The sequence below is a fragment of the Grampus griseus genome (assembly GCF_964374135.1).
Source record: "Grampus griseus genome assembly, chromosome: 9".
NCBI lineage: Eukaryota > Metazoa > Chordata > Mammalia > Artiodactyla > Delphinidae > Grampus > Grampus griseus.
Window position 1 is genome coordinate 96,847,005 of NC_139003.1, and position 27,179 is coordinate 96,874,183.

At 52.3% G+C, this 27,179-nt stretch overlaps 1 protein-coding gene across 1 annotated transcript in view; it reads left to right on the forward strand.

The window, feature by feature from the left end:
• The window catches only part of ADCY1 (adenylate cyclase 1), a gene marked incomplete at both ends in the record, with an annotated part of 117,369 nt that overhangs the window by 83,786 nt on the left and 6,404 nt on the right, over positions 1-27,179 (forward strand). The window contains 10 exons of the mRNA XM_082661602.1: positions 1,055-1,249; positions 1,410-1,507; positions 2,395-2,479; positions 7,204-7,293; positions 7,830-8,086; positions 8,369-8,495; positions 19,309-19,425; positions 20,138-20,284; positions 20,921-21,019; positions 26,013-26,127. Coding sequence (XP_082517728.1) covers positions 1,055-1,249; positions 1,410-1,507; positions 2,395-2,479; positions 7,204-7,293; positions 7,830-8,086; positions 8,369-8,495; positions 19,309-19,425; positions 20,138-20,284; positions 20,921-21,019; positions 26,013-26,127 — 1,330 coding nt within the window. The remainder of the gene's footprint in view (positions 1-1,054; positions 1,250-1,409; positions 1,508-2,394; positions 2,480-7,203; positions 7,294-7,829; positions 8,087-8,368; positions 8,496-19,308; positions 19,426-20,137; positions 20,285-20,920; positions 21,020-26,012; positions 26,128-27,179) is intronic.

Here is a 27,179-nt window from a genome sequence, read left to right on the forward strand (position 1 = left end):
TTATTTGTATTTATTTTTGGCTGCATTGGGTCTTCATTGCTGCCCGTGGGCCTTCTCTAGTTGCAGCGAGCCAGGACTACTCTTTGTTGCGGTGTGTGGGCTTCTCATTGCGGCAGCTTCTCTTGTCGCGGAGCATGGGCTCTAGGCATGTGGGCTTCAGTAGTTGTGGCATGTGGGCTCAGTAGTTGTGGTTTGTGGGCTCTAGAGCGCAGGCTCAGTAGTTGTGGCGCACGGGCATGTGGGATCTTCCTGGACCAGGGCTTGAACCCGTGTCCCTGGCACTGGCAGGTGGATTCTTAACCACTGTGCCACCAGGGAAGCCCCTAATACTGACTTTATAAAGTGATTTGGGAAGTGTTGACTTCTATTTTCTGGAAGAGATTATATAAAATTGATGTTAATTCTTATTTAAATGTTTGGTAGAATTCACGATGAAACCATCTCAGCCTGGAGACTACTTTTGCATGAATTTTAAAATTATGAAGTAAATTTCTTTAGCCATTATAGGGCTTTTCTAGTTATCTTTCCTGTTGGGTGAGTTCTGGTAGTTTGTATGTTTCAAGGAGTAGGTAATTGATCTAAGTTGTCAAATTTATATGTGAACTATTGTTCATAGTATTTCCTTATATCCTCTTGATGTCTCCAGGGTCTGTAGTAAAATTATATTTCTTTCCTGAATCTGTTAGTGTCTTTCTTTCTTTTTCTTTGTCATGCTTGCTAGATATCTGTTGATTTTATTGACATTTTCAAAGAACCAGTTTCATTGCTCTGTGCTGGGCACTGTCCACTCCACATGAGCGGGGGCCCTTAACCCTCCACATGGTACCACCGCACAAGTGCCATGTAACCCCACTTACAACACCAAGGATGAGATAACTCACCTGGGATCTCGCTGCCAGCAGGTGGCTGAGGCGGGATTGCATCTCAGATCCCCAAACCCGGCCCCCCAGACTCTGCAGTGGGCGAGGACCCAGGAGGAGGGAGCATAAGAGCTCTTTTCTTTAATAAGTGGAGAATTTGACACTATCCCTTCCTTTCTTTCCGTGACGGGCAGCGGAGGGCATTGAGAACAGCCTCAGAAAAACTCAGAAACCGCTCGTCTTTCTCTACAAATGTTGTCCACACCACCCCTGGGACACGCGTCAACAGGTACATCAGCCGCCTCCTGGAAGCCCGCCAGATGGAGCTGGAGATGGCGGACCTGAACTTCTTCACCCTGAAGTACAAGCAGGCTGAGCGAGAGCGAAAGGTGAGTGCCGGGGGGGGGGGGGGGGGGGGGCTCTGGGGAGGCTGGGAGTGAACGTGGGTGGCCCTTCTCGCTGTAGTTCTAGGGATCCCTGGTGCCCTCAGGAAGACCTTGGCGTCTCCAGGAAGCTGGGCGGCTGACGGTCCTTTTCTGTGTCTTCTAGTATCACCAGCTTCAGGACGAGTATTTCACCAGCGCCGTCATTCTGGCCCTCATCCTGGCCGCCTTATTCGGCCTTGTCTACCTTCTAATAATCCCGCAGTAAGTACTGTTCCGGGTCCATCAGTCAGAGGAGAAGGTCACCAGGAGTCCTTTTCTTTTCAAGTTCAGGTTCGACTCCCGCGGTCACACTCCTGCGGTGCCCTGGCCTTTGGGGACGGCCTGAGCCACGCACCAGTTCTCCATTTACCGGAGGAACTAGCTGAGCACGCCTGATGGCAAACGTGTGGAACGCTCACTCGCAGTTTTTAATTTTAAATGTGCTCAGTTCTCAGACACCGTATATTTTCAGTGACTCTGTCCACACCACATGTGCCATTGACCTCATGACAGCGTCTGCAGCAGGAGACAAACAGGGCACCAAATGGGCACCCTGGTGTCTAGGTGCTTCTCATTTTCAGAAACATTAAAATGAGGAAAAGCAGGCTTTGGAAAGGAACAAAAGCATAATGATTTTAATAACATTTAGTCATCGTCCCGAGTGGAGCAATTCTCCTGTGAGTTTCCAGAAAGTACATGGAAGCCGCCCCCACCCCCCACCCCAGGACACTGTGGACACACAGTGGCCATCTGCACGGCCCTATGTGGGGATACAGCTTTTCCTAGAAAAACCCTTCCCAGTTGAAGCCCCGTAAGAGGGTTGTACCCAGCAGCCAAGTCTGTGCAACCCCAGCCCTTCCTGCACAGGGAAAGCATCTCTCAGGCACTCCCAGGACTAGAGAGACCCTGGGGGGCTTAGAAGTTGGGGTGGACACAGAAAGGGCTCCTCCCCTAGAAGAGAGCCAGCATGGACAAGTCCCCAGAGACCACTGTTCCTTCCCGGGGGCCAGCGACTGGGTGAGGCAGGGGAGGAAGGGTGGGTTCCCAGGCATTTCTCGGGCACACCTCGCCCGGCCCAACCTGCAGTGCCCACGTGTCTTCTGTCCTAGGAGCGTGGCCGTCCTCCTCCTGCTGGTGTTCTGCATCTGCTTCCTGGTGGCCTGTGTCCTGTATCTACACATCACCCGGGTCCAGGTATATGTGTGCTCGTGTTCTCTACCTGCTCGTTACCTAGTCCAGGTACCAGTGTGTGTGTGTCTTGCACCTGCACATCACCTGGACAGGTAGGTGCATGGCTTCTGCCTGCCCTGTTGGCAGGACAGGTGGGGTAGTGGCAGGCGGAAAGAGCTGTCCGCGTATTGGGGGTTCATGAAGCCCGTCATGATATGCCAGGTGCAGTTTGGAGTTCTGGGAAGGTGCCCCATGGACACAAGGGTGGGTGATTGGTAGTGACTGGATAAACGAACACAAGGTGTGACGCTCTTCTCTGCGGATGGAGCGTCCTGTGGCTCGTCGTGGGTTCCCGTCCTAGCCTGGGGCGGCCACGCTCTCGAGGATGCTTCATTGGCCTTGGAGCCAGGGCTGAGTGCGTGGCCCCGTGTCGCCCATGGCTCCTGGAAGAGGGCTCTGTCCTGGTCCCGCACGCCTCTCTCCCATCCTGAACCTTCCTTTTCAAATGTCCCCTGTCCCCACTAGACCCCCACGTGTCACGTCTGACCGACCCAGGGTTATTTTTGCACAGTTGTGGAAAACAGCTACTTCTTGAGAAGATTGGCTCTAGTTTTATTTATTTAAATTTTTTATTATTCATGGGTAACTTGTTGAGTAAGAAAAAATGCTATTTATTCAAACCACGTTCCCAGCTCTTTGATTTCATAGATGGAGTGGCGTCTGGTTTGGTAAACTGGAATTTCCCACTTCAGATAAGATTGCTTTATTCACCTAATTTCAAGTGAAAGCATGGCAAGTGGATGCTAATTTCTTAGCCCGTCCTATTCATCCCCAGTGTTCAGAATCTGTGCACCTGGTGGACAGTTTTCCTGGAGGAGGTGACCCTGGCTCCCCCAGCCCCTTTCTTTCCACCCACATACCCCTCCTTGCCCTCCCCCATGGGCCTGAGCATTTTTTCTAGGTGTGCGATTTTGATCCATTGCTTCATGGGTCCACTCAGAGCGATGGTCAGGAAGCAGCGGGGTGCAGCGTGCATGGTCCTGGCAGCAGGCAGCTGCAGGTCGCCCGGCCAGCATGCGCCAGTTCAGGGGCCAGTTTACACACTCGCACACTCCCCTTCGCAGGCCCTGCGCCGGGCTCTGAGCTCACCATGGGGCTTGTGCAGAAGACTGGGCGCCAGGCGACAGGAGGGGCCAGACAGCAGGCAGGCTCTGGCTGGGGAGGGTGGGGACAGGCAGCGGGGGCAGGGTCGTCCCGCAGAGGCCAGCACGTGCTGAGATGGGGAGACGTGAGTGGTCACGGCTGTGCACGCAGGTGGGAGGGTCCATTGCAGCTGAGCATCTCCGAGAAGGCCTGGGAGTCAACTGGGCAGAGTGCCTTCCTCTGTGACGTAGAAGCGGCCACAGCCAGGGCATGCAGCCGGTGGGGCAGCTCCATTGCTAGGGGCTGCCAGCGCGAGGGCCTCAGTGTCTCCGTCCGTGAAAGGATATTCATGATGTACTGGGAGCAGGGCCTGGCACACATTCTGCCCGTATTTCAGCCTCACTTTTCTGTCCGCCGTCCCAGTCACCCCTTCGTGGTCCCCTGAGCGAAGGTACCGCTCAGGAGGTGGGGCTCCTGCCTTGGGCTTCCTGCCCTCCCTACGGCCCTGGCAGGGCTGGCCTCCGGGGAGGAACAGTGCCCTGCCCACCGTGCCCCCGGCCCGGCCCACCTTAGACCCTGCGAGCCGCCTGCAGGGGGTGGGGAAGGCAGGGAGGAGGTCTGCAGTGGTGGTGAGATTCCACTTACACTGGACGTCGTCGATGAATGGACAGTGCCTGGGAAGTTAGAAAACCTGTAGGTTTTCCCTCCTTGGGGAGGGAGACGGAGCCTCAGCAGAGGACAGTGACCCTCCGGGGACAAACTCGAGGGCTCTGCTAGCCCCTGAGAGTGCCCCGCCGTCCCCGTGATGCATCCTTTTCTACCTCAGCCCCAGTGGCTTCTGCAGTGCATCTGTGTGGGGTTGAGTTCATGTATTTAGCATAGGGTAAGTCATATTTTTTAAACTTCAAATTGCAACTCTCTGGGGGGCTGTGAAATTGGGGGTTTTTTTGCTTGTTTTTATGTGTGGTTTTTCGGTTTTTTTAGGTTTGTGTGAGATGTGAACAAAAGGAATGGAATAGGAATGAATGAAAATGCCATCGTACATCAACTGTAGTCAGGGTTTCCTGGAAGTTTGCTTCAGTTGTGTGTACCTGTGCGCCGTAGTGTAAAACGCAGTTCTTACTACTCTTGATCTTAGCCAAAGGCTGATGCCAGGTTTGATGCCTGGTCAGAAGCCTCTGAAGCCCCGCCCCCATGGGAGCACGTGGTCTCTGGCCACGCCCTGTGCTTCTCTGGGCCCTCAACACGCATGGGCGGAGAATAAGCCCAGAGCGCAGAGGCAGGGCTGAGTGGAGAAGGCTGCGGTTGTGTAGTTGTCGCCTTTGCCTAGGTCGTTGAGACTCTGCGGCTCCGGCAGAGTGTCGCCCGCATTAGGACTGACCTTCCACGGTGCCGGGCGGTCACCCCTCCTTTCGCCGGCCATCTGGCGCGGCCGCGGTTTCTTCCGTGTGTCGCGCCCTGGTCACAGCACGCTCCACGGCTCCGCTTCTCTGCAGAGCACAGGGCAGGGCCTTGCTCTGCATCCCCTTGCCTCGCGCCCTTGTCACACTGCTGGGGTCCTTTGTGAAATTCAGCTCAGGCTGTGAATCCCCGTCTGGCCGTGGGGTCCCGGGCGCTCAGCCTGGCCATTGCTGCAGAGTCCCTTCGTGAGACAGTGACAGCATGCTCTGAGGATGTGGCAACGATAGACAACCCCCTGGGTCACCTTTGACTAATTGTGGGTCACGTTCTGGGGGAATTTTCCATTGTTTATGTCAGATCAGCTACCTTTTTTCTATATTATGACAAACTATTTTTCATGCTGTTTTTAGGTCTGTGGAGATGTGTGTGTGTCTGTGTGTGTGCGCCTGTATATTTGTTTTTTTGCTCAAGAACTGATAAGTTGACCCAAATTAACTGTAAAAAAGGCGGCCAGCAGTCTTAAAATGAACAGACAGCCCTTCTTATCATGACTGTGTTCCTACCCCTCTAATTGCTCCCAGCAAACAAGCCCCAACTCCAGGCGGGTCCTTGTGATTGCCATTAATTTCCAGAGAGGTATTTTAACTCTTGTGTATTCAATCAAACACGTTTGTAGGATCAGGCAGTTAGCATGGAGTGAAGAGGGTCTCAGTATCCCGAGGCTGGCCGTCACAGCTCTTCACCATTGTGTGATCCAGGGGCGGCCTTAAACAATGTTATTTTGCAGGTAACGGAAGAGCCAGCTCAAATGGTCTTAAATGATAAAGGGAATTTATTGTCCTATATATTCAGAAAATTCAGAGGGAGGGAGAGAGGGAGGGGAGGAGGGTGGGCCCAGGGCTGGTTTTATCCAGTGACTCCATTCAACTACCTGAGACCAGTTTCTCTCTGGGTCTTCTGACTGCCCCTATGTGCCGGCTCAGCCCAAGGCTGCCCTTCCTTGGGTGGCCCAAAGGCCTCAGCAACCCAGCTGTACATCCGCGTCCACCCTCCAGGCCCGGAGCGGGACACACCGTGGGCGGGGCTTGCCCAGCCTTGGCCAGTGGCCCTCCGCTCATAGCCTCCCGAGAGACATTTGTCCTGTTTCCACCTCTCCCGCAGCACCAGGGGCCAGGCCCCACTCCCGGTGGCGCCCTGGGGGCTCCTGAAGCCCACCCGGCCAGAAACAGTGTCTCCAGGGTTTGCTGAGTAAAAGGGTGAGCAGCCCGTGCTTCTTGGGGCTGGGGGCAGGAGTCCCCTTGAGCATCCACGGCCTTGCCCAGGGCTCAGTGGGAGAGAAGACTGGGATGCGCGTGACGCAGGTACTAAGACAGTGGGGCTCACACCGCCGCAGAACAGCTCCTCTGCGTGAGGACCTCAGAGGAGATCTGTGTTTCAAGGAAAATACAACAGTATTGAAGCCTAGAACTGGGACCCAGATCCACGTCCACCACTGTGTGAGCTGGAGCGGCCCACTCTGTCTCCGGGACTGGAGAATGAGTGGTGTCTGGGCCGCATTTCCTCACCGGTAGAGCGGGGTCGGTAATGATTCCGACTTCACAGCGGGGAGGATAGAGGGATAACCGTGTAGATGGTCCCGGGCTCCCTGGCTGGTTGGTGTTTTCTGTAATCTCCCTGTGGTCTCTATTTTCGTTTTTGTTTCTAATTTCAGAAGTGTGAGTCTAAGAAGAACGTCTTTTATCCATGACATCATTTTTTGAATATTGCAAAATGTGTTTATTAAATAGACTTAACATAAGACTTCTAATGACAAAAATTTTATAAAGCCTGTGTGAAGAAAATGATAAAACTTAGTTAAAGCATGTAAGACACAAATGAATGGAAAGTCTTACCATTTCTGAGATAGAAGGATGCAGTATTCTGAACACGTCAAGGTAATCTGTTCAGTGATTGTCGGTGCCACTCAGCGTCACAGCATCTTTTTAATTTAAAGGCTTCAGTTTTCGTCTTTTTTAGTTTGGGCAGCTTTTCCACCGGGGAGATTAATTATATGAAAACAGCCAAGAAAGGCGTGTGAAGGATGAGTAGTCGGTGAGACTCTAGCTGCCTACAGGTGGCTCTCAGCATTCTGTACTGTGATTTACTGTGAACACGATCGACTTTGTAACAAGAGGCCGTTTTCTCAATAGCATTTTGTTGTTCAGTGTTTTCCAGGGTGCCTGACGATCCAGATCCGCACCGTCCTGTGTATCTTCATCGTGGTCTTAATCTACTCTGTGGCCCAAGGCTGTGTGGTGAGTGTCTCTGCTGAGCACGGGGCTGGGCGTGGTGAGAGCTGCCAGGCGCAGGTACGTGGGGGGCCCTGCGGGGACCACCCTGGAGGGCCTGGCCCTGGGCTGGGGAGGGAAACAAGGGGATCAGAGGTGGGCCTGGGGGTGCTCAAGGAAGTGCGGGGTGGGAAGGGGACGTCACCCAGTGCAGGACACGCGATCCTCCTGGGAATGGAGGCCCGGCCTTCGCAGTGCGCAGAGGATGAAGCTTGGGCAGAGAAACAGGAAGGAGGGGGTGGGGGGAGGGACAGGATGGAGCTGAGTGGTTTGGGAGGATGGTAGGGGTTTCATGCCCCCAGGCCCAGGCCCTGGGGAGACTGCCCCCTCTTGGGTAGTCAGGAGACTAGCAGGGCCGGGAGCAGGCAGAAGTTTCCGAGGCCCGGCTGATGGCGCCGGGGGAGCGGGTTGGAGCGGGAGGCCGTAGGGGGCTGGGAGCAGGGCGCGTGAGTGTCCTGAGTGGGGCTCCTCCCACGCTCCTGGGTCCTCTGTCCCCCTTCCAGGTGGGCTGCCTGCCTTGGGCCTGGAGCTCCAGTCCCAACGGGTCCCTGGTGATCCTGTCGTCTGGGCGCCGGGACCGCGTGCTGCCCGCCGCGCCCTGCGAGTCTGCGCCCCACGCCCTGCTGTGTGGCCTCGTGGGCACCCTCCCGCTGGCTGTATTCCTGCGGGTGTCCTCCTTGCCAAAAATGATCCTGCTTGCCGTGCTTACCACCTCCTACATCCTCGTCCTGGAGCTCGGCGGGTACACGAAGGCCGTGGGGTAGGTACGCTGTTCCGGCTAGAGCCGGTGGCCAGGCATCGCCTGTGTCCACGCGAGGGGCCCTGTGTTCCGATTTGCTGAACAGAAGATCGCCGGTGCCGGGGCTTCTCCCTTTCTTCACTTGGACCCACGTTCCAGCCACTCCTCGGGTTTCCCCGGGGATGGGGCTCTCCGCCCGGGTCAGTCCCGGGCGCCGCTGGGGGTGTCGCGTCTGAGGGGCCTCTGGGGACCGGCCTTGCGTTCGGGACACTGACGTGGGTTTCCTTCCTTTTCTTCCCCAAGGGGTGACGCCGTCTCGGGCCGCAGCTTTGAGCCGATCGTGGCCATCCTCCTGTTCTCGTGCACGCTGGCCCTGCACGCCCGGCAGGTGGACGTCAAGCTGCGGCTGGACTACCTGTGGGCCGCACAGGCAAGAGGAGCCCCTCTGCTTCCGTGGGGTGGGGGGGGCGGGGGCCCCTTGGGAGAGGTGTCAGGTGGGGGCTCCCGGCTGGACGCTGGCGGCTCTGTGGGTGGAGCCACTGGGGCTAAGGAGCAGGAAGGCAGGCAGGCGGGGGGCGGTCTGACGAGCCCTGTGCGACGGTCAGAGGCTGACTGCTTTGCCAGCCGTGAGCAAAGGCGTGCTGGCAGAGGGGTGACGGTGCAGAGGGGCTCGGCCTCCGCTGGCCGGACGTGACAGCGGGTCTCATGAGGCTCGTGGAAAATTCCTGAAGATGCCGAATCTCGCGTGGCCCGCTCCAGACTTAGGTCTGTGGTTGGGGGCCGGGACCTGATGTTTTTACAGTGCATGCTGGGGAACGCTGAAACGAGAGGGAGAGACTCGGAGGAGTAGCAGGCCCGTGAGCGGTCCTGGGCCCTGAGCCCCTGTGTCAGGCGATGACCTCAGAGCACAGGCGCACCGGGCATACCCAGGGCCACTTCTGGGCCCAGCCCAGGTCACACGTGGTGTGGTGTGTCTCCGAGCCCCCTCATCACCTGTTCCTTGTCCCCTTGTCACCTGCTCTGTGTCCCCGACTCTGGGAACAGAGGGCTTCCGGCTTTCTGGTCCAGAGGCCAGACTCCATCTGTGTAAGTTGCACACTTCCTGGCTCTGGACACATTGCTTCCCCCTGGTTTCCTCGTCTAAAAATGGGGAGGCGGGTGTGCAGTAGAACAGAGGCTGCAGGAGAGTCTTCTCATTCTGACACATGAAGAAGCAGCTGTCTGAGGGAGTTCATTCTGTTCCGTCCTCACAGCAGCCCTGCCCGGGAGGTGGGATTACAGATGGGGCTCAGACACAGATGTGACGTGCCCAGGGCCAGGGCTGGAATGACTGGAGGTCCCAGCAGGTCTGTGGTGGGTGGGAGCGTCCGCATACCAGGGACCCTGTGTGCAGCCAGGGTCCCAGTCCAGAGCCACGTGGCTCTGAGCCAGGGGTCTGGGTGCACCCCGCCGTCACCCCACACTCTCCCCGCCTGCTGGGGGGCCCAGTCTCCTTTTTTTTCTGCCTGCCCACACCCTTGCTTCAGGAAGACGGATGACGCCTGTCCGTGTCCGGCGGTGGAATAGGCAGGAGGTCAGTGGCTGAGGCCCTCGCTGGTCAGCTGTGTCGGGTGGGCAGGAGGTGGGCCTAGAGTTAAGTGGTCCTCCTCGGGAATCCCACAACTCCACTTGGGGTCCCTGGTCCGCAGTAGAATGGAGTGAGGACCGTAATCCCGTGTGGGAGTGTATTGGTTGGGTTCTGCAGAGAGGAGGTTTATTCCCGGGATTGGCCTGCGAGGTTACGGAGGCTGACACGTCCCGCCGTCTGCCACCTGCCGTGAGAGAACAGGAGTGGTGGGGTGTACGTAGTCCAGTCCGGGTCCCAAGGTCAGAAACCGGGAGTGCTGATGTCCGAGGGAGGGGGAAGATGGACGCCCCAGCTCAGGCTGAGAGCAGAGTGCCCCTCCTCTGCTATTTTCTTCCCTTCAGGCCCCAGGGGATTGGATGACGGCCGCCCACATTGGAGCGGACGACCTCCTCCCGCAGTCCAGCTATTCAGAGCTAATCTCTCCTTCAGACACACTCAGAAGGGATGCTCACCAGTGATCCGGGCGCCCTGTGGCCCAGTCAGGTTGACACATGCAATTAGCCACTGCAGTGAGGAACGATTACAGTTCCCTTCCCAGCAGGCTTGGCGCACAGTCGGTGCAGACACCGTGTTACGTCTGACAGGCTGCAGGCCCCACTGGGCTCTCTCCGGAGCCACTGCTGGGTGTTCTCCCTGTGGGAAGGAGGGGCAGGGAGGGGGGATGGGAGGGCTGGCTGTGATGGCGGCGGAAGGCAGCGGCCACTCCAGTGGAAACTACTGTTCACCCTCTAGTTTAATTAACCTGGAAAAGACAGATGCTACTAAAACAGGTTGCTGTCTGCACACCAGGGCAGGTTGTATTCAAGATCATGAGCAATCATTCCATTACTCTGGGTAAACAAAAGAAAGAAAATGTGCGTGTGTGTGTGTGTGTGTGTGTGTGTGTGTATCTGTCTGTGCACACACGGATATGCTAGGTGAAAAGCATGGCTTATTTATTCCTTTTTATACAGCAGCTTTGCTGAGGTGTAGTTCACATCCCACGTGGTTCACGCACCCATCTAAAGTATACAATTCCGTGGCTTTCAGTATATTCACAGCATCGCGCAACCAACACCACAGTCAGTTTTAGTACATTTTTACGCTGCCCAAGGAACCCCCCATAACCATTAGCGGTCGCTCCCCATTTCTAGCCACCCCCCAGCCCTGAGCCAGCACTCATCTACTTTCTGTCCCTGTGGATTTGCCTGTTTCTTTATTCTTCAGCCTGTACTCTTAAGTCAGTGCCTGTTCTGGACACACTGACTCCCTGTGTGCGGCCAGTGGGAGCCCTGAGCCAGCCCTTGCTGGGACAGACCCCTGATTCGCAGGGGCCTGTGGCCCAGCCCTGTCTTCACTCCATACCTGGATTCCAGGTGGGCAGGAGGCCGCTGAGATCTGAGCCCCCTGGCTCCCTCTGCACAGGTAGGGACCCCCCAGGTGGGCTCTCTGGAGAGCACTGGCCCCAGTTCCTGTGCAGCTTGGGCAGGGCCCCTGGTGAGGGCGTAAGGGTGGGAATCCACCTGATTCTGGCTCACCCCGCTCCTCGGGGGACTCAGGCAGCCGCCTTCACCGGTGCCAGATCGAGGCCGCAGCCCCACTGACATGTGCACACCATGCCCAGCCAGGCTTCTGGGAAGAGCCTGGGCTTCTCTGGGCCTCTTGGAAGCTTGAGACTCAACCGTGGAGGGGTGAGGGGCTGGCGTCGAGGAAAGGGGACAAGGTGTGTGCCAGGAGGGGGAACTTCACAGAGACCCTGGGGGGAAAGGGTGGCGGGGAGACCATTGAGGGGTCAGAGCCCCCCGTTCTCTGTGGGCAGGGCTGACTGCTGGCCCCAAAGCCAGGGTGGCAGGATCCCATCCCTGTCTCTGGAAGGTGGCCTGGCCATGGAGTGTGATGGAGCAGGGGCAGGGGGAGGCACCCCTGGGTGGGGACCCCACAGTCACAGGGGCCACCAGGGGGCAACTTGGAAGTGGCCCTGTAGAGCCCGGGCGTGGTTGTCCATCAGGCGCGGGGGTTGCGGTAGAGGTGGGTGTGGTCTCAGGCACGTAGCACTCAGTCTGGGCAGAGGGCAGAGGGCGCGCTCCAGACCAGTGAGGTCAAGAGAGCTAATGGCACTTGGACCATCTGAAAGGTGGGGCAGCGATAGGACAACCCCAGGCTGGTGCAGTGCCCAGGGCACCACAGTGGAAGGGGTCCTCAGCACCTGGGACAATCTGGGCCACCAGACAGGATTCACGACCTTCCGCCAAGGGACACAGCCAGACCCCAGTGACCAAGCTGGGAGGGACCCAGCCACGCTCTCCTGCCTCCCTCCCAGCCCCTACTGATGTTCCCACCGGCCGAGCCCGGCCAGAAGCCAGCGGCAAGCGGGCCTGTAGGTAGAGCCCTCTGGGTGGGTCCTGGGTCAGCACAGACGCCAGGGGAAGAGGCCGGCGCACACCATTCCTGGAAAGGGGATGCGGCTGCTGCAGTTTGCCAAAGCCGTGCCAGGTAAGGGAGGACGGCCTCTTTGTGGTGGGCTGTGCCGCTGAACTTGGTCTTGTCCGGCTCTGGCCGGGTATCCAGGGTGACCGGGCAGGCTGGTCCCCGAGATGTGTCTACTCGCCGTCCGCTGGGCCCTCTGGTTTAAGATCTTTCAGTTATGAGTAGCTACTCAGAGCTAGAGAAGAACGGGCTTAGGATGAGCCAGGAAGCGCTGGACCGGCTTGGGAGTGTGGGAGATGGGGTTTCCCACTCTTTGACTGGGTGCCCGTTCTGGACCTCATGCTCAGAGAGTGGGATTGAGGCCCTGGCTGTCGACTCCCCCAGCTGGGGACCCCTTCCCCCAGGCAGGCAGGCAGGTTCTCTCATCTGGATTGGCAAGAGCTGTTCTTGGCATTGGTGTCCCCTTAAATGTTACTAAGTCCAGTGGTTGACCCTGTCCTGGGGTCCTCTGCCAGCGATATCCCTTGCACACCCGGCCCCACTGTGAAGAGCGCTTTCCAGGGAGTCTGGTGCAGGAGAGGACCTCTGTGTCATGGGGGAAGGGTTGCCTACATGGAACACACTGACATATTTTTCTAACGATGTGTAACGAGAAACGCCTCGCTTTCCTGTAAACGCAGCAAAACAAGGAAATTTCTAGACTTTGCCCATTTGCCCTCTGGATATTTCAGCATGTCGTGCAGAGGCACATCAGAGTGCCTCGAACTGTTGCAAAATTGCCAGACCAAAGACTCAGTGGGTTAATTATTTATTGAGACCCAGCTGGTTCTATAAACCTAAATAAACAGATGGGCTTTTCCTTCCTGACGACTTCCTCAACCTCTTAATCTGGAACTATCGGAATGCCTTTGCTCCAGTGATTTTTTTTCTTTGAACTCAGTAGATAATCATGATGACACTTATAATTTTGATTATGATAAAAATTTCTCTCTCTACAATGAATGCCTATTCCGACGGTAATTCCCACTTGTGCAGCGGCCATTCTCAGCACTCGGTGGCCGGGGGGAGCTCAGACGTGGAGTTCCCAGTGGCTGGGCTGAGCTGAGGCCTGCTGCAGCTCCTTCTCCAGTCACTTCCCAGGCCTCCTTTCTCCACACGCATGACAGGCCCACGGCCTGACCAGGCCCCCAAGTTGGTGACATTAGCCTATAAAGATAACACCTGATAGAGTCTTGGAGATTTTGGAGGAGTTAGCCAGGGAGAGGTTCTGTCGCTGTTGGATGGTGTTTTACATTATGTCAGTTAATTCAGGTTCTGATTTTCTCTCTAATCATTCTATCAAGTTTTGAGAGAATGGTGTTGGAATTTCTAACTACAGCTGTGGATAGAACTTGTTGCAGTTCTGTCAGTTTTTGTATGTATTTTGATGATCTGTTATTAGGTGCATAAATATTTAGGATTATGTCCTCTTGATAAATTGAAACCTTTTTCCTCTGATCAACAAAAAGTCGCTCTTCGGGCTTCCCTGGTGGCGCAGTGGTTGAGAGTCCACCTGCCGATGCAGGGGACACGGGTTCGTGCCCCGGTCCGGGAAGATCCCACATGCCGCGGAGCGGCTGGGCCCGTGAGCCATGGCCGCTGGGCCTGCGCATCCGGAGCCTGTGCTCCACAACGGGAGAGGCCACAACAGTGAGAGACCCGCGTACCGCAAAAAAAAAAAAAAAAAAAAAAAGAAGACGCTATTGTATACCTGTGGGCTAAAACCAAAAACTCCAAATAAATATCGATCCCTAAAAAAAGACCTTCTTTTTCCAGGTAATATGCTTAGCTCTGCAGTCTGCTTTGTCTGATATTAATATAGGTAATCCAGCTCTCTTGTTATATGTTTTTCCATCATTTTACTTTTAACCTATTTGTATCTTTTTATTTAAAGTGGATTTCATATAAGCAACATACAATTGGATCTTGCCTTTTAATCGAGCTGTTCCGTTTACAATTAATGTGATTATGGATGTGGTTGGATTTTAATCTTTAATCTTCCATGTTGCTGTTTCCTGTTTGTCCCATCTGTGCTTTGTTTTCATTTTCCTCTTTTTCTATTTTAGGTTAATTAAATATTTCTATTATTCCACTTGATCTCCCTCTTTTCTTATTAGCTCTAACTCTTTGTTGTATTTTTTTAATGGGTACTTATCATAGCTTGTCTTCAAGTGGTATTATACGACCTCACATATAGTATAAGAACCATAACAACAGGACGTACATCGGTTTCTTCCATCCTAGGGATTTTGCCATTGACATCATCATAGATTTTATTTGTACATATATTATAACCCCCCAAATATATTATCATTTCCATCATAAACATTAAAGTCTGTTTTAAAGATATGTTATAATGAGAAAGAGTATTTTTTGTTTACCCACATAGTTATGATTTCTGGTGCTTTTCATTCCTCTGTGCAGATCCAGGCTTCTGTCTGTTGTCATCTTCCTTCTGCCTGAAGGACCCACTTTGATGTTTCTTGCAAGTCTGTTGGTGATGAATTCTTTCACCTCTTGCGTGTCTGAAAAACTCTTCATTTTGCCTTTGTGGTTGAAAGATACTTTTGCTGGGTATAGGATTCTGAGTTCATGATCTTTTTTTTCTGCTCAGTGCATTAAAGACGTTCCGCCACCTTTCGTCTGGCATTGCTTTTAACGATAAGTCTGCTATCATCTTTATCTCTGTTCCTCTGACCCCACCTCCCCTCGTGTTTCACCCTCTTGACAGTGGATGGGGGGCTCCTCTGGGTGTCCGTGCCCCGTGTGGCCTGACCAGCCTGGTCCACCCTGAATCTCCACACTTGTCCCCTCTGCAGGGCAGCCACTCTCTATGGAGACAAGCACCATCATTGATCACCTGCCCAGCTGATGCAGTTGTTGATGCATGTCTCACAGAGTGCCTTTTCCTCACGTGAGACTAAATTATCAAAGGGAGGCAACTAGGAATGATTCAGTTCAAGAGTTAGAGACGAAGTCCTTCTCACCTGGGGACTGATGACCTCTGTCTCAGCTTCTCTGTGTGCTTTGGAAAGGCCCTTTCCCTTTCTGTGCTTCCCCAGGAGGAGGTGGGCGTCCCGAAGAGGGGGGACGTCCCCCAGAGCCTGGGCGTCCCGAAGAGGGGGTGTGTGTACCCCAGAAGGCAAGTGAGATAGCACAGTGGGGTTTTGGAAGAAGACATCATGATGTTAGCTTATGTGTGAACTTGGCTGGATCACGAGGTGCCTAGTTATTTGGCCAAAGGTTTTTCTGCGTACCTCTGGAAGGGTATCTCTAGATGAGATTAGCATTTGAATTGGGTTCAGTAGAACAGATTCCCCCTCCTAATGTGGTGGGCCTCATCCAATCCATTGAGGGAGGCCTGAATAGAACAGAAAGGTGGAGGAAGGGAGAATTGGAGCCCCTCTCACCTGTCTACACGATCTGGGACATCGTCTCTGCCCTCAGCACCCCGGTTCTCAGACCTTCAGGAGTCACACCACCAGGTCTTCTGGGTCTCCAGTTTGCAGACAGCAGATGGTGGGACTTCTCAGCCTCCATAATCACGAGAGCCAACTCCTCCTCATAAATCTCTTCCTGTATATCTATATCTGCCCTATTCTTTCTGTTTCTCTGCGGAACACTGTGGAACAACATCAGAAGTTCTGTTTATAGTGAGCGAATCTGAAAATTAAGAAACATGCTTTCCTCGTTGAAGAATGAGCTGGCTGGGTTGATCTCACCCTGGCCAGATGTCACTTCTAGGACACAGGCAGGGACATCACTGCCCAGGCATAGCGAGGCCGGTGCCACCCTCCCTCAATTGCTCATTTTTAGCGAGCTGTCCTTAACTCCAGCTGCTGGGTCAGGGTCTGCTTGTTTGGCTGGTTAGACTGAAAGCTTCACAGCACCTCATAGGGGTCACACCGAGAGTCACAGGGCACAGCGGCTCACCGGTCATCTGCCGGGAGTTGTCAGGTTGTGCTGTTTTTTGTTTTTGCTCTGTTCTGTTTACCAAAAGATAGTGATCCCAGGCTGGGTGCCCTTCTGAGATGCCGTGTAGCTGTCTGTAAGTGTCCCCTGGTAATTAATTTCTGGAAGGTAAGCTCCCATAATCTGTCCTATAGAGTCAGGGGTCAGATTTTTGACACGTGAGAAGGAACGTGCTTTTTTAATTTAATTCTTTAATTTTTAATTTTTTTGTTGAAGTATAGTTGATTTACCATGTTGTATTAGTTTCAGGTTGGTTATCTATTTTATATATAGTACTGTGTATATGTTAATCTCAAACTCCTAATTTATCCCCCCTCCTCTTCCCCTTTGATAACTAAGGAAACTATGGTGTAGAAAAAACTTTTTTTTTTTTTTTTGGCGGTACGTGGGCCTCTCACCGCTGTGGCCTCTCCCGTTGCAGAACACAGGCTCTGGACGCGCAGGCTCAGCGGCCATGGCTCATGGGCCCAGCCACTCTGCGGCATGTGGGATCTTCCCAGACCGGGGCACGAACCCGTGTCCCCTGCGTCGGCAGGCGGACTCTCAACCACTGCGCCACCAGGGAAGCCCGAGAAAACATTTTGAAAATGGATGTTGGATGTGTCTCTGTCGTGTGATTTTGTTTACAGGAATAATGTATATTACCCACAGCTCTTTCTTACCAATACTTCCTGGCTGGTTGGAAAGTCTTACAAAAAGAGAACTTCAGTGGATTTTCATCTTATTTGTGAAAAATATAACGATCCAACTTCTTCTGCTTAGTTTGTAAGAAGATAGACATTTATCAGTCAGATTTCAACAGAAACGTTCACATCCGTGGATGGATTAAAAAGTAGTTGATTATTTAGAAAGAGAGTTAATCTGATAGCCCATAAATCTGAGTTAGCTGTAAATAAATTGAAAGAAACCGAAATTAGAACGAAAGCTTTTCAACACACAAAGTGATCAATCAAAATTTTTTAAAAAGTTGAAACATATTCAGTTACACTGCATTCATTAAAATACTGTTAACGTTAATATTTTGGAGAGAGCAAACATTTATGTGTCATTAATAAATTTCTAAACACCTGTTAGTTAAAAACTATTATTTACTTTCTCTTTACCTCATCTTTCAAGAAACTTTCTTTTGTGTGTCAGTGCACACGTGTTAACAGGAAATTAATTATATGTGTCTTAGGAGAGGTTCCTGTTTCCCTTGTGAGGCCTTTCTTCCCCACACAGCTGTGTCTGCTGTTACCCATCTCAGCCGCTGTCCGCAGCCACAGCCCTGTCTGCAGGGTCCATGCTTGTCTGAGCCGGGTCCTGGGGCTCCTGGGCTCCTTCTTCTGTCCTCACCTGCAGCATGTCTACCCACTTTAAGGGGCAGGACGAAGCCTGTCGTGCATCAGCCCCGTTGCTAACTGACGGCTCCTGTGGACCACACATCTCGTTTTCCCAGAAAACGCCCTAGAGGAGGCCTGGGACTCCTGGCTGGGCCCCCTTCCTCCTGGCAGGTGTGGCCTGAGGCCTCCTCACATCCACCTTTGGGGGTCTCACATGCTTGCTTTTAACTGGTAGAATCACTGCATGAAATCCAGCAGCGTGTAGCCGACCCCTTCCACTGTTATTATAATAACAACACCAAAAATAGGTGACACTCTTCAAGGCTTACGAGCTAGCACACGCCCTCCTAACCCCTTGACAGGTAGGAATGGTGCCTCTATGAATGGGTGTTTCATTTTATGACGAGGCAATTGGAGCTCTGTACCCGGCCACTTGAACCAGGGTGTGCTGCCCTCCACGGTGTGGGTTTTGGTGGCGGCCGCAGGCCATCAACACGGCATGCCTGTGACATTGTCACTGCATTCAAGAGCTTGTTGCCCCTGTAATGCTGATGTAATGTCCCCCCAGTTGAGCTCCTTCCCTGGCTACGGCCAGGTGCCAGATGTGGAAGTGGGGGACAGTGATCCACAGTGATCCGGTGGCCTCCATTTCTGAGGGCTGGCACCTGACCTGAGGCTGGCCTCAGCACTTTGCCACCATCGCCTCTTGAGCCCTCATGGTGCCCAGTGAGTGGGGCCATCACCACTGGTTGCATTAGTCTCTCAGGGCCCTGGAGCTAAGAGGCCAGCCAGCTGGGACCCGTACCGCACCTGCCATCTGCTTGGCCGTGTCCCCCAGTTGGACCCGCCGGCTTCTACCCTCTGCTCCGCTGGGTCTGCCCCCCCGGCCCCTGTAGCTTTCTGCTTGTCTCAGCACCCAGAGACTTGTGAGTCCTGCTGAAAGCCACGAGATTCTAGAGGACGCAGGAGCTTAGGGAGGGTCCACCGCTGGCTTCGGGCATTCCCAGTGAGGCCGGCAATGCTCTGGAGGCACGTCGGAGGCTGCTGGAGGCCTGGTGTGTCCTGGGAGTGGGCACGTGCCCCACAGAGGGCTGCTTCAGGCCTCTGGTCCCCAGAAGATGGCTGGGGGTAGACCCTGGAAACTGGGGCCAGGCCCCTTATTGTCTGTCCTTTGGAAGCTCTAGCTGAGCCGGGTGGTGACTAGTCCAGAATTGCGTGGATCCTCTGAGCCCCTAATGTTGATCTAGTCACTACCTGGAGGGGGCGTGGAGATGAGCCTGGTGGAAACTGTTGGCATACTTGGCATTTAGCTTGGATAGCAGAAAGAAGCATGCGTTACAGGTGTAATAATTCAGAGCTCTCATTAAAGAGGGTAAGGCAGACATTTTTCGGGAGTGTTGCGTCAGGCGTAGGGACCAACCACTGCAGCGGAAGAGAGAGCGGGCTCAACCCAAAATAGAGGGCGGGCAAGTGGGGCTTTGTAGCCAAGGGGCAGGGTGGGGGGCGGTGGATGGGAAACTCCCAAAGGAGGCATCCAGCGTGAGGGGGCTTCCGGCTAAACTGACCTAACAGGATCCCTGCTGAGAGCAGGCCAAGGTGATCCGACATCACCTGGCTGGGCTCGGAGATGAGGAACGCGATCAGATAACCGGGGTGATCAGAGGTCAAGGGTGGGGCGTCGTGTTAAACTGACTAAGCAGGGCTCTTGCTCGAACTGGACGATGCAGAGATGAGCGTGGATGCCCCGACGTCAGGGCACATTGGGGAAGAGTGTCCAGAGTCTGGTCCAGGCGAGAATCTTGTTGCATGGCGGGTAGTCGAGCGAGCAGGGAAGCGTGAGTGGGCGGGCCAGTGGCTAACGGAGGACCACTCCCCAGGCAGAGGAGGAGAGGGACGACATGGAGAGGGTGAAGCTGGACAACAAGAGGATTCTCTTCAACCTCCTGCCGGCCCACGTCGCCCAGCACTTCCTCATGTCCAACCCCCGCAACATGGTGAGCACCGAGGTGGAGAGGCCCCTCGGCCACCCCAAGGGCAGGGTGGGAACTAGACCATCTGAGGCCCCTGGGCCATGGGGGTGACAGGTGCCCAGAGCTAGCGTGCCCTCCCCTTTGATCCTCGGAGAGAGCACAGCATCCACTGTCCCCACAGGGAAGGCGAGTGGGCTTCATTAAACTGCACACGAGGTTGGGAAGCGCCGTTTCAAGGCCTGCACGTCCTGGGTGGCCCCCTAGAAACTGCCACACCCACCCGTAGGGCCGGCGGTTCACTCCCTTCTCTGTGCTCAGAGCTGTCTGGGTTGCTCAGAACGTCCTAGTGGCCGCGACCTACTGCAGTAAAGCTCTGGGACCACCCAGTCAGCATAGGGCAGGGCTTCTGAAAGCCGACTCAGCAATAAAGAGGCTCCGGCTGGGCTTTTAGGTCCTAAAGGCACAAACCTCCAGGCTTCGCTTCACTAGCTTTGGCCTGAAATAGCTCCAGGGCTCATGTTTTCGTCCCGCTGGGCTGGGGGCTCTGCACCCACCTGTGAGCTGACTTACCTCGTGTGGGCCTAGATCCTCCGAGCCCCCTCCTCGTGTGGCACGGGGTGCCGGCGCGTCCTGGCAGCCACGCCTCAGGACTGGTCCGCAGGCCCTGCTCCCAGCGCCAGCCCTCAAGGCTGCTCTGCCTGCCTCTTCAGTGCTTGACCCAACCTTTGGCCCCCAGGACCTGTACTACCAGTCGTACTCGCAGGTGGGGGTCATGTTCGCCTCCATCCCCAACTTCAACGACTTCTACATCGAGCTGGATGGCAACAACATGGGCGTGGAGTGTCTGCGCCTCCTCAACGAGATCATCGCCGACTTCGACGAGGTAAGGGCCGCCCCACAGTCCTGACCCCCTGGGGCCTGGGCCGGCCTGGTGCCCCTCCTCCAACCGAGTCCTGAATTGTGTCCACCGATGTAGCACGTTGCTCTGTGGATGGCAGGGGGCCAGGGGGAGCACGTGCCTTTTGTCTCCTTGGGAATCCCAACCAACCGTGACAGTTGAGGAAGGAAATTGGCCTTAGGATATGGGGAGGGCGGGTGCTGGCATCTGTGCCCTGCCTTGTGAATGTCGAGCTCAGGTGGGCGGCTTCACCTGCAGGTTGGGGGGGTGGGCAGGCACCTCTGCACCCTCCAGAGCCAGGCTTCCAGTCTGCGCCAGTTCTGCTTCCCTCCCTGGGGCCCGTCTGCCCGCTGGGTGGTTGTGAGCTCAGCTGCTGGAGGACGGAGAGGACGGGAGTGCATTCCGTATGGCTCCTCCTTGGCGCCTCTTTTAAGCACCTTTGCTGGAGCCCCTGAGGCCTGCGCCTCTCGGTTCAGCCCGAGAACTTGTCTCATGCCTACATGAAGAAGACACACTGCTTTCCAGAACGTACCTGTCTGCGGTTGCTCCTGGCGGCCGTGCGCCGCCGTGACTTTTATAAGATGTTATGTAACGTTTAACAGTTTTGTGTTTCAAACAAAGCTCATGGACAGAGACTTTTACAAGGACCTGGAGAAGATCAAGACCATCGGAAGCACCTACATGGCTGCCGTGGGGCTGGCGCCCGCGGCCGGGACCAAGGTGAGCACAGGTCGACAGGTGGGCCCTGCTCAGGGGCTGGGCCCCGGCTCTGCCCCCGGCTCTGCCCCCAGCTGCCCAGGGACCATGGGCAGGCCCCCCACTGTGGGCCTCAGTTTGCCCTCTGCACTGGATTAGGGCAGCAGCCTGCAGGCTGTCTTGTCAGTGGCCAGTTCCGTGTTGACCTTCTGGGGAAGGTCAACACGGAAGGCCGGGCACAAGAACTACCTCCAGCCCTGCCCACTTCCTACCACCCTGGCCCCATCCTGGCAGCCTGACACCACTGAGTGTTCCCCTTTCCCAGTTCAGGCTTGTGAATAAAGTCCTCAGGTTGCCCCTATAAAAAAGGCAGAAAAAGAGAGGAAGATGTAAAAAAAGAAGTGTCATGGATAGAAAGCAGTTACACATATGGTAGATGCTAATCTAACTATATCAATAATCACCGTAAATGTGAATGGCCTAAAAACACCAATTAAAAAACAGAAACTAACAGAGTGGCTAAAAAACAACACCCAGCTAGGTTTTCTGCAAGAAACACACTTTAAATATAAAGTCACAGATACATTAAAAAATAAAAGGATGTAGAAAGAGACACCATGCTAGCACGGTTAAAAGCTCAAGTAGCTATCTTAATTTCAGACAAAGCAAATTACAGATCAAGGGAAATTATCAGGGATGAAGAGGTACATTATAAAGGAGTTAATTCTCCAAGAATACGTAACGACCTTTGATATTTATGCACTTAACAACAGGGGGCGAAAACTGATAGGACTGCAAGGAGAAGTAGATGAACCCGCTATTCCTGCTGGAGACTTCATTACCCTGCTGTCAGTAACCCGTGGATGCAGTTGGCTGGAAATCTGTGAAGAGAGCTGAACTGAACAGCATCGTCAATCACCTGGATGTACTTAACATCTATAGACTACTTCATCCAAGGACAGCAGAATGTACTTCTTTTGAAGCTCACATGGGACATTTACCAAGATAGGCCACATTCTGGGCCATAAAACACCGCTTAATAAATTTAAAATAATTGAAATAATGCAAACTATATTCTTAGACTAGAGTGGAATTAAAGTAGAAATCTGTTGCTAGGAGATAATTGGAAAATTCCAAAATATTTGGAGATGAAGCAGTACACTTCTAAGTGATACAAAGGAGAAATTAAAAAAAAAAGAAATCTTGGGCTTCCCTGGTGGCGCAGTGGTTGAGAGTCCGCCTGCCGATGCAGGGGACGCGGGTTCGTGCCCCGGTCCGGGAAGATCCCACGTGCCGCGGAGCGGCTGGGCCCGTGAGCCATGGCCGCTGAGCCTGCGCAAACGGAGCCTGTGCTCCGCAATGGGAGAGGCCACAATAGTGAGAGGCCCACGTACCGCAAAAAAAAAAAAGAAAGAAATCTCAAGAGAAGTTGAAAAATACTTTGAACTAAATGAAAATAAAAATATAACTTATCCAAATTTGTGGGGTGCAGGAAAAGCAGTGCTTAGAGAGAAATTTATGTCATTGAATTCATACATTAGAAAAGAAGACCAATCCAAAATCAATAAGCTTCCACCTTAGAAAAGTAGAGAAAGTAGAGCAGTATAAACCTAAAGCAACAGAATAAAAGAAATAATAAATATCAGCGCACAAATCAATGAAATCAAAGACAAGAAATCAGAAAATCAATGAAACCAAAAGTTGGCTCTTTGAAAAGTTCAATAAAATTGATAATCTCTAGCCATGCTAACCAAGAAAAAGGGAGAAGACACAAATTACTAATATTAGGAACAAAAGAAGGGCCATTTCCACTGAACCAATGGACATTTAAAAGATGTTAAAGGGCTTCCCTGGTGGCGCAGTGGTTGAGAGTCCGCCTGCCGATGCAGGGGACACGGGTTCGTGCCCCGGTCCGGGAAGATCCCACATGCCGCGGAGCGGCTGGGCCCGTGAGCCATGGCCGCTGAGCCTGCGCGTCCGGAGCCTGTGCTCCGCAACGGGAGAGGTCACAGCAGTGAGAGGCCCGCGTACCGCCAAAAAAAAAAAAAAAAAAAAAAAAAAGATGTTAAAGTATATTGTGGACAACTCTATGGTGCTACACTGGAGGTCCTGGCCAGTCCAATAAGGGAAGAAAAGTAAACAGAAGAGTTATGAATTGCAAAAGTAGGAACAAAACCATCATTCTCAAATTGCTCGCATGTTTAGAATATACAGTGCTAAAATGTTTCCATATAAGCTGATAGAATTTTTAAGTGACTTTACCAAACTTGCTGGATACAAAATCAACATAGAAATTTCTATTTTATCTCTGTATCTTAACTACAGACAATTATAAAATCAAACATTTTAAAAGTTACTATTTCCAACTGGTATAAAAAGTATAACTATGTGTCCACAAATTTGGTAACTTAGGTGACATGGACCGATTCTCTGAAAGATGCAATCTGCTAAAACTCACATAAGAAAAATAGATAATCTGGGTAGGTCCATATCTATATTAAACATTGAACCAGTCATTAATAACCTTCCAAAACAGAAAGCACTGGGCCCAGTGCTTATTTAGATCAAAGATCTAAATAAGTCAAGAGATACTCCGTATTTCTGCGTAGGAAAACTCAGTATCATTAAGATGTCAGATTCCCACTTGATCCGTAGATTTAATGCAGTCCTGATGAAAAGTGCAGCAAGTTATTATGTGACATTGACCAACTGATCCTAAGTTGACACGGAGAGACAAAAGACTGAGGGTAGTCAACACAACATAGCAGAAGCAGGACAAAGTTCGAGGACTGACACCACCAGAAATCAAGGCTTGCCGTAGAGCTGCAGTAATCAATACAGTATGGTTTTGGCAAAAGGGAGGTAGTCAAATAAACCAGTGGAACAGAATAGAGAGCCCAGAAATAGATTTATGTAAATATCGTCAACTGATCTTTGACAAATGGAGCAAAGATAGTCTTCAACAAATGTTGCTAGAAAAATTGAATATCTATCTATCTAAATTATATTTTTTAAATGAATCTAAACACAGACCTTACACTGTTCACAAAAATTAACTCAAGATGTATCATAGGCCTAAATGTGACATGCAACACTATAAAACATCTGGAAGATAACATAGGAGAAAATCTAGGTAACCTTGGGTTTGGTGATGGGTGTTTACATACAGTACCAAAAGCATGATCCGTGAAAGAAAACACTGTTAGATTGGACTTAATTAAAATTTTAAAATTCTACTGGTGGAAAATACTATAATGAAAAGACAGTCCATATACTTGGAGAAAATCTTTGCAAACCACCTATCTGATAAAGGCTTTGTACCCAAAATATTACAAAGAACTCTTAAAATTAAGAAGACAAATAGCCCAATCAAAAAGTGTTCCGTCCAAAGATGGGAACAGACACTTTACCAAAGAAGATATACAGATGGCAGATAAGCATATGACAAGATGCTCCCTATCATATGTCCTCAGGGAAATGCAAATTAAAACAACAAGATACAATTTCACACCTATTAGAGTGGCCAAAATCCAGAACGCGGACACTGCCACGTGCTGGTGACGACGTGGAGCCGTAGGAACCCTCGCTCATTTCTGGAGGGAATGCAAAATGCTGCAGCCACTTTGGAAGACAGTTGGAGTTCTTACAGAACTAAATATGCTCTCACCATATGATCCAGCAATCACTCTCCTTGTTACTTATCCACAAGAGTTGAAAACTTATGTCCACACAAAATCCTGCCCAAGGATGTTCATAGCAGATTTATTCATAATTGCAAACCTTGAAAGCAACCAGGGTGTCCTTCAATAGGTGAATGAATAAATAAACTGTAATACATCCATACAATGGAATATTATTTAGCACTAAAAAGGAATGAGCTGTCAAAGCATGAAAAGACATGGAGGAACCTTAAATGCATATCATTAAGTGAAAGAAGGCAATCTGGAAAAGCTACATACTTTGTGATTCCAACTGTATGATATTCTAGAAAAGGCAAAACTATGGAGATAGTAAATAATAGTTTCCAGGGTTTGAGGGAATAGGTGGGGGATTTAGAGGACGGTGAAACTATTCTGTATTCTACTACAATTATGGATACATGAAATTTTGCATTTTTTAAAACCCATAGAGCACACAGAGTGAACCCTAACGTAAACTGTGGACTTTAGTTAATAATAATGAATCAACGTAGGTTCGTTCAGTGGTAACAAATCTACCATAGCCTAAAGCAAGATGTTAATAATAGGGGAGACTCTGTATGTGTGAGGGGTGGTACGGGGGTAGTATATGGGAACTCTCTACACTTACCTGCTCAATTTACCTGTAAACCTAAAACTGTTCTTTAAAAAATTGTCAGTTAATTTTTTTTTAAAAAAAGCATTAATTCCCCAACTTTGAGGACTATGAAAATATTCCTAAAACAAGAAGAGCAAGTAACCTTGATATCATTAGAAAAAGAAAAAAAATTACAGTTGTTTTCTCACAAAAGAGAGGATCTGTCAACACAACACGATGAAAGAGACGGAATCAGTGTGAGGAAGGAGGGCTGGAACTGCTCTCTGCTGTGTGAGCAGTTGACTCAGACCCCCTCTGCTCACCTTACTTTGCTTGTTTCCAATGGGCTGGTGGCAGCCTTGTCTGAGCAGTGGGACATCTGGTCTCCCACCACAGGGTTCCCCTCCGCCCCCATTCCTGCGGAAGGGCTCTGCCTGGGCTCAGATGGCCTCAGTCTCTGCCCTCAGGAGCTGGGAGCCTTGGGCAATAATATTCCTCCTCTGTTTCAGTCTCTTACCTGTAGAATGGGATGATAAACACACACTAGGGCAGCTGTAGGGTGCCACCCAGTCAGCCCCAGGCCCAGCCAGCGGGGCTGCTGCATGGTTGACGTGGGGGTCAAGTCCCTGATCCTGTGAGGGGTACAGCCTGGTCCGCCCACCCCCGCAGGTCACTGGCTGAGTGTCCCTGGCCCCTCTGCCCTTGCACCTGTCAAACATAACCCGTGTCTGCTCACGTCCAGGCTAAGAAGTCCATCTCCTCCCACCTCAGCACACTGGCAGATTTTGCCATCGAGATGTTCGACGTCCTGGATGAGATCAACTACCAGTCTTACAACGACTTCGTGCTCCGTGTTGGTACGTGGCTGCGAGCTGTCCCATCATTCGGGCCAGCTCACCCTTCCTGCGCGGGCCCCGGGAGCTGGTGGCCTGGGCTGTCCCCTGGGAGCGGGGGTCATCGGTCCAGGCTCCCTTGTCTCACAGGAAGGAGGATGGTACCACCCAGAGGAGTGCACGGGACGCAGGGACAGCTGGGTCCACCTCAGAGCTGGTTATCAGTGACTGAGGACCTGGAAGAGTCATTATGCAGCTTAGGAAACGCAGGAGAAATCTTGATTGTCTTAGAGACTCTCAGATACACCTCTGAGTCCACACTCAGCTGGAGGAAGGTGCCCCTGTCCGCAGGCCCGAAACGTTGGGGCCGAGGCTGTGCAGAAGCCCAGGGTGCAGGCTCAGGCTGGGTCTTTGGTCCTCCTGGGTTCCCTGCCTTGCCTGCGAGTGAAGAGGGGAACCACCCGGGGTCTAAGCTCCGCTCTAGCTCTTATCAGACTTGTAGGGTTTCTGTTTTCAGTCTTAAATTCACTTTTTTCTGGGAATACAGGTTTACCAGAAAAACTTGTATTAGTCGAGGATATAGTTAAACGAGAGATGTCTTTCTTTCTCTCTCTCTCTGCCTGTCTTCCTTTCTGTCCTTCCTTCCTTCCTTTCTTTCTTTCTTTCTTTCTCTCTCTCTCTTTCTTTCTTTCTTTCTTTCTCTCTCCTTCCTTCCCTCCCTCCCTCCTCCCTCCCTCCTTCCTTCCTTCCTTCCTTCCTTCCTTTCTTTCTTTCTTTCTTTCTCTCTCTCTTTCTTTCTTTCTTTCTCTTTCTCTCTCCTTCCTTCCCTCCCTCCCTCCTTCCTTCCTGCCTTCCTTCCTTCTTTCTCTCTCTTTCTTTCTTTCTTTCTTTCTCTCTCCTTCCTTCCCTCCCTCTCTCCTTCCTTCCTGCCTTCCTTCCTTCTTTCCCTCTCTCTCTCTCTCTCTTTCCCTCCCTCCCTCTCTCTCTCTTTCTTTCTTTCTCCTTTTTTCCTTCCTTCCTTCCTCCTTCCCTCCCTCCCTCCCTCCCCCCTTCCCCCCATTACCTACTAGTCCACG